The sequence below is a fragment of the Penaeus vannamei genome, chromosome 21 (assembly GCF_042767895.1).
Source record: "Penaeus vannamei isolate JL-2024 chromosome 21, ASM4276789v1, whole genome shotgun sequence".
In the NCBI taxonomy this organism is placed as follows: domain Eukaryota; kingdom Metazoa; phylum Arthropoda; class Malacostraca; order Decapoda; family Penaeidae; genus Penaeus; species Penaeus vannamei.
Window position 1 is genome coordinate 36,606,885 of NC_091569.1, and position 7,500 is coordinate 36,614,384.

Here is a 7,500-nt window from a genome sequence, read left to right on the forward strand (position 1 = left end):
ATGTATATATATTAATATATATATATATATATATATATATATATATATATATATATATATATATATATATATATATATATATATATATATATATATATATATATATATATATATATATATATATATATATAAACATGGGTCTCTATCCAATCATTACATATCCTAATATCCTACCCGACTATTTCATTCATAACACTATTCTGAACACTGAAATATGCAAATTGGGTTTACCTTATGATGCATGGAAGGGCTGCTGTGAGGGTGACGAACTTCTGCAGCTGAAACACGGGTATTCTAATCAATTGCATTTAATCTTCTCCCTGTAATAACTTAATCAAGAGTTCACTTTCACTGCAATATTTGGAAAGAATTTGGAAACACTGTCAACACACTTCACTTCTGAAACGAGAAGACAGTTCAAGACACTTTTTACTCGTTTCAGAAGTGAAGTGTGTTGGGTAAATGCGCTAATTGTCATTTAACCCAAAATGCCTTTCCTACCATTTTTGAGTAAGTGGCGTTTCACGATGTAAACAAACAGACGAAACACCTCGTACACAACACCATCTATTGTTCAGATATTACACTATCCGCCAATCGTTGGGGCTCACAGGCTTTTGCCATGCTTTCCTATCTTTCGTATATAGTCTTTGCTGTATACTGAATCCGACAGCTTTGAGTCAAATAACTCTTAAATTTGCCGGTAGATGGCTGCACCTGCGCTATTTCAAATTAGAAAAGAAACTAAAAAAAATAATAATAATAATAAATAAAGTAATGTTATTGTCCATGCATGCCAATATACAATGAATAACATGAGCATTTAATAGATGCGTGTTTCCGTAATACGACAGAAATTAAATTAGGGAAATAGGCCTACATTCAAAGCGCATTTCTAAGTGTACTGATAATTACTCATGACGTCACGAGCTACAGGGGAAAAGATTGTATGTAACACGTATTTCACATCGATTCGCTTCTGCAGATTAATTTTGATATCAAATAATGTAGGTTTTCATTGGTTTTAAGACCATGCTGTTATATTTCAGTCGCCATAGTTCTTTTTATATACTTTATCCAGCAAAATAAAGACGATTGGGTACCTTAAGATATGTGTTATGTCATTTATTTCAAAATATCTTTGTGGAAAGGCATTTCAATCCTATATTTCCAGTCATATGAGGATTTTTCACCGTATTAAAGACTAACGGTTTTGTCAATGCTTTGTCCCTTTTATCCAAAAGTATTAAAGAAATTCTATTACTTATATTGCATATTACTGTTATATTTTATTTACTATATTATAACATACTATATTATATTGTATATCACATTGTATTATGGTATAGTATAGGATAAGTGTATTATATTATTTTATATTGTATATTATTATATGAGTTATATCATATGATATTGATGTTGTTTTGCTTTTATATTTATAATGTGTGTCTATTATATATATATATATATATATATATATATATATATATATATATATATATATATATATATATATATATATATATATATATATATATATATATATATAGGTTCTTGTCATATAAACTGAAAGTCACAAACTGGCCTGTCATTTGAAGTTCTTTTATATAAAGTTGAAAATATTTTATTCATTCATTCATAGGAAAGGTATAAGTATTAGGGTTTAGAATCATAATTTGTATGTCAAGAATTTCGTTATATGTATATATATATATATATATATATATATATATATATATATATATAAATATATATATACATATATATATATATATATATATATATATGTATATATATATATATATATGTATATATATATATATATATATATATATATATATATATATATATATATATATATATATATATATATATATATGTATGTATATATATATATATATATATATATATATATATATATATATATAAGTGCACATAGGCCTACACATACACATGAACACATACAAACATATACAAACAAAAACAAACCCACACAAACGAAAACAAACAAACACATACATAACATTCACAAACAAAACAAACACACACATAAACACATACTTAGCAAACATTCTCATACAAAACAAACACATCCCCCAGACACCCCACTAATTCCCTCCTCTCCTCCCCCATACACCCATACCCTCCCCCCATATTCTCCTCCTCTCCCCCCCACACACCCTCCATCCCTCCCACCCATAATTCCTCCTCTCCTCCCCCCACCCACCCATACCCTCCCCCACCCCCAATATTCTCCTGCTCTCCTCCCCCCACATACCCATACCCTCCCCCCCCCCATATTCTCCTCCTCTCCCCCCCCCACACCCCCCCCACCCCCACCCCCACCCCCCAATATTCTCCTCCTCTCCTCCCCCCACACACCCATACCCTCCCCCACCCCCACCCACCCCAATATTCTCCTCCTCTCCTCCCCTCACACACCCATACCCTCCCCCACCCCCATATTCTCCTCTCCCCCACACACCCATACCCTCCCCCCCATATTCTCCTCCTCTCCTCCCCCACACACCCATACCCTCCCCCCACCCATAATTCCTCCTCTCCTTCCCCCACAAACCCATACCCTCCCCACCCCTAATTCCTCCTCTCCTCCCCCACACACCCATACCCTCCCCCACCCCCTAATATTCTCCTCTCGTGCCCCACAGGTCAAGAAACTCGTGGACCCCGGCCTGCTCGTTGGCCCTTGCATCGACCCCCTCAAACACGAGCGGTGCCAGTGCCGGACCCTGGCACCCCTCGTCCGCTCCCAGACGCTGCTGTCACGGGCGTCTGTCATGTCAAGGGCGTCAAACCGGGAGATGACGATGAGAAGGTCGCCCTCAAGACACCAGGGCATCATCAACTATGACAACGCTGCGCAGGTTAGGTCGTCCTCACTCGCTTCGTCAGCTGTTGAAGGGGAAGGGGTAGATCAGAAGCAACTCGAGGAGGTGTCATGGCGCCTGTTTTGATGGTCGTTCCATGAAAATATAACCATTAAAATCATTATTTTTCATCCTCTTTTGAAAACAGAAGAGACCAAAATGATCGACCCTATTCACAAAGCAGCCGGAACTTTTGTGACGTCATCAAAATAAACCCCGTGTGTTTTTTTTTCCAAACATAGAATCAGACGCCATGACACCTCGAATTGCTACTGATCTAGCTCTTTCCCACGTGTTTATTTTCGGTGGGAAGGTTATCTAATTTGTCTTATTTGTCTAATGGTTTGTGTATCTAGTTGCCTTTCTATCTTTCTCTCTGTGTATATATTTATCAATCTATATGTTAGTATATTTATCTATTTTTATATCAAACTATCTGTCAGTATGTTTATCTATTTTCCTATCTATCTATCTGTCAGTATGTTTATTTATTTTCCTATCTATCTGTCTATATTTCTATCTAAATGCCTATCTATCTAAATGTGTGTCAATCTTTCTTTCTATTCTTCTATCTGTCAATCTCTCCACCTACTATCTATCTCTATCTATCTATTTGTCCATCTACCTGTCATTTTTCCGTTAGTCAATCTATCTCTCTAATTATTTGCATGCGTGGGTGTATGACCCTTAGTTTATATGCTAATTATCTGATTATACAGTAGAGTGACCTGGACAATATAGTAATAAAGTGATAATTGCATGAATATCCCTGTACAGACAGAGAACATATAGGTACCTTATTGTTCATTTTATACCCTCATGGAACACACTATATAAATAATTAACGCAACACAGGTCATTTCATCTTATTTTCAGAATGCGTTTTAATTACATCAATTAACGATACATTTCGTCACTTTTACAACTCTATCCATCGGGTTGAATGAATAACCTGTAATGACCCCAAGACACGTGACCCCTGACCTCTGACCTTTGACCCCCTGTGACCTCTCTGACCTGCAGCAAATGACAACGGGCTTCCGGTCCTTGCCTAACCCCGCCCTGATGGACCGAGACCAAGAAAAGGACAACAATTTGGACTCCATTACGACGACGCATACACAGGTAGTTGGGTGAAAGAGATGCCACAGGTAGTTGGGTGAAAGAGAGGTGATAGAGATGCCACAGGTAGTTGGGTGATTAGTGAGGCACCACAGGTAGTTGGGTGAAGAGTTGATAGTGATGCCACAGGTAGTTGGGTGAAAGAGAGGTGATAGCGATACCACAGGTAGTTGGGTGAAAGAGAGGTGATAGAGATGCCACAGGTAGTTGGGTGAAAGAGAGGTGATAGAGATGCCACAGGTAGTTGGGTGAAAGAGAGGTGAGAGAGATGCCACAGGTAGTTGGGTGAAAGAGAGGTGATAGAGATGCCACAGGTAGTTGGGTGAAAGAGATGCCACAGGTAGTTGGGTGAAAGAGATGCCACAGGTAGTTGGGTGAAAGAAGTAATAGAGATACCACAGGTAGTTGGGTGAAAGAGAGGTGATAGTGATGCCACAGGTAGTTGGGTGAAAGAGAGGTGATAGAGATGTCACAGGTAGTTGGGTGAAAGAGAGGTGATAGAGATGCCACAGGTAGTTGGGTGAAAGAGAGGTGATAGTGATACCACAGGTAGTTGGGCGAAAGAGAGGTGATAGAGATGCCACAGGTAGTTGGGTGAAAGAGAGGTGATAGTGATGCCACAGGTAGTTGGGTGAAAGAGAGGTGATAGAGATGCCACAGGTAGTTGGGCGAAAGAGAGGTGATAGTGATGCCACAGGTAGTTGGGTGAAAACATGAATACCGACGCACCATAGAGAGAGAATATAGACAACACAGGTAGTCGGGAGAATACAGAGACAGCACAGGTAATCGGGAGAATATAGAGACAGCACAGGTAGTCGGGTCAAAGGGAGATTACTGAGAAGCCAAAGATAAACAAGAAAGATAAGGGAGTCGTTTTCAAAGAAGAAATAATTAGGCCGTATAATTATCTATGCAAATCTCAGACTGGAAAGGAACTGTAATCATACACACACACACACACACACACACACACACACACACACATATATATATATATATATATATATATATATATATATATATATATATATATATATATATATATATATATTTTTTTTTATTATTATTATTTTTTAATTTTTCTTTAATGTAAAGACTAATATACTGACTAATTTCTATTTTTTTTGAACGGAAAGACATATTAAAATAGATTGCACAAATGTTGATATTGAACAAGATATACTATTGCACAAATGTTGATAATGATTGAGATATGGCAATAATAATGATAATAGTGACCAGGATGAGGAAATTAATGAAAATCATAAAGATTACAATAATAAAATTAATAATGATGATAATGGTAATAACGCCAATAGTAACAGTAATAATCTCAATAATTATAATAGTTATAACAAAAGTAATAATGATAATGAAATTACAATAATTGTGATAATGATAATAATAAGGATTGTTATGCTAAGAATAATGTAAATGCTGAAAATGATAATTATGATGATGATAATAATAAAACAAATAATGATGAAGATAATAATAAAACCAATGAAGATATAAAGATACTAATGATCGTAATGATAACAAAATACATCCATTAACCCAAAAATTACCGAAAAGCAAAAAAAAAAAAAAAAAAAACTCTAATACATACAAAATGGAGACGACCTAAAAATAAAACCAAATTAATTCAGGTTTCCCTTATTAGGATAACTTTCTGCAACGTTCTGATGAAAAAGATTCCTCCTTAAAGAATAAGACTGTGACAAAGTAGCGACGTAATGATGCCAGGAGAGACAAGAGATAAAATTAAATCACTATTTTCCTTCGTGGAGGAGAATTTCTAGCACGAAATGAGGTAAAAATAAATCACTATATTTATCACTATTTTCCTTCGTGGAGGAGAAATTTTGGCACGAAATGAGGTAAAATAATTTCACTATTTTCCTTCATGGAGGAGAATGTCTAACACGAAAGGAGGTAAAAATAATTTTTTTTTATTTGTGGAGGAAAATTTCTGGCACGAAATGAAGTAAAAATAAATCACTATTTTCCTTTGTGAAGAATTTCTAGCACAAAAAATCCAGCACGAAATGAAGTAAAAATAAATCATTATTTTCCTTCGTGGAGGAGAATTTATAGCACGGAATGAGATTATTGGAGTCAAATTAGCTCTTATTGTGTAGCTTTGATGAGTAAATTTAAGAAAACAAGCGAAATTACGGATCTAAATTTAACGACGTCGTCAAAATACAGCGAAATGAGCCTTGCTACTCTATCAATTAAGGATTCTTTGTAGTAGAAGGGAAAAGAGAGATTGTGGGGAGATAGGGGGGGAGGGGAAGAGGGAGAGGGGGAGGGATGGGAAGAAGGAGAGGGGGAGGGAGGTTAGAGGGAGAGGGGGAGGTGGGAAGAGGGAGAGGGGGAGGGAGGGAAGAGGGAAGAGGGGAGGGATGGAAGAGGGAGAGGGGGAGGGATGGGAAGAGGGAGAAGAATGGGAAGAGGGAGAGGGAGAAGAATGGAGAATGGGGAGAGGGAGAAGGGGAGAATGGGAAGAGGGAGAGGGGGAAGAATGGGAAGAGGGAGAAGGAGAAGAATGGAGAAGGGGGAGAATGGGAAGAGGAAGAGGGAGAGGGGGAGGGGGAAGAATGAGAAGAGGGAGAGGGAGAAGAAGGGGAAGAAGGAGAGGGGGAAGAATGGAGAATGGGGAGAGGGAGAAGAATGGGAAGAGGGAGAGGGAGAAGAATGAGAAGGGGGAGAGGGGAAGAATGGGAAGAGGGAGAGGAGGAGAAGAATGGGAAGAGGGAGAGGGGGAAACATGAGAAGGAGAGGGAGAAGAATGAGAAGAGGGAGAGGTGGAAGAATGGGAAGAGGGAGAGGGAAAAAATGGGAGGAGATAGATAGATAGAGAGAAGAATGGCAAGAGGGAGAGTGAGATGGAGAAAGAGGAGGAAAGGGAGAGGAAGAAGAGGCTGAAGGTGGAGAGTGTGATATAAGAGGAGAGGAAGACAAACACACACACACACACACATATATATGTGTGTGTGCGGCCATGCGTGTGTGTGTGTGTGTGTGTGTGTGTGTGTGTGTGTTTTAGTACATAACAGTTATGACTGAGTGAGTGACTGATCAATAACAAAAATAAACAAATAAATAAAGATAGAAAAAAATGAGGAGACTAAAAAAAAGGTAAAACAAAATCAGATAATGACCAGCGAATAATTTAAAACGGCAATCACAATGAAAAACGAAATAGCCAAAGTACCAAACGGGATCTAATCAATTTTCTCTCTTTTTCTCCCCTCGCGACCAGCTGGAAGTGGAGGACACCCCCCCTCCCCTGGCCCCCAAGAGGTCATCCCTGACCGGCGCCAACGGAGGTCAAGAGGGCCGGTCAGGGGCAGGGGGCAGGGAGAGCAGAGCCGGGGGGAGGGAGAGCAGGGCGGGGGGGAGGGAGAGCAGACTGGGAGCTTACGAGAACAGGATGGAAAGCAGCGACGGCAAGATAGGAGGAGGAGGAGGAGGATATGAT

The 7,500-nt window shown here is 38.5% G+C and overlaps 1 protein-coding gene across 1 annotated transcript in view; it reads left to right on the forward strand.

Annotated features, from left to right (window-relative positions):
* LOC138865616 (uncharacterized) overlaps positions 1-7,500 on the forward strand; it is a 129,234-nt gene that overhangs the window by 121,400 nt on the left and 334 nt on the right. Inside the window, exons 11-13 of the mRNA XM_070136322.1 lie at positions 2,670-2,885; positions 3,912-4,013; positions 7,282-7,500. The exon at positions 7,282-7,500 is cut by the window's right edge and continues 76 nt beyond it. Of these exons, the coding sequence (XP_069992423.1) occupies positions 2,670-2,885; positions 3,912-4,013; positions 7,282-7,500 (537 nt within the window). The remainder of the gene's footprint in view (positions 1-2,669; positions 2,886-3,911; positions 4,014-7,281) is intronic.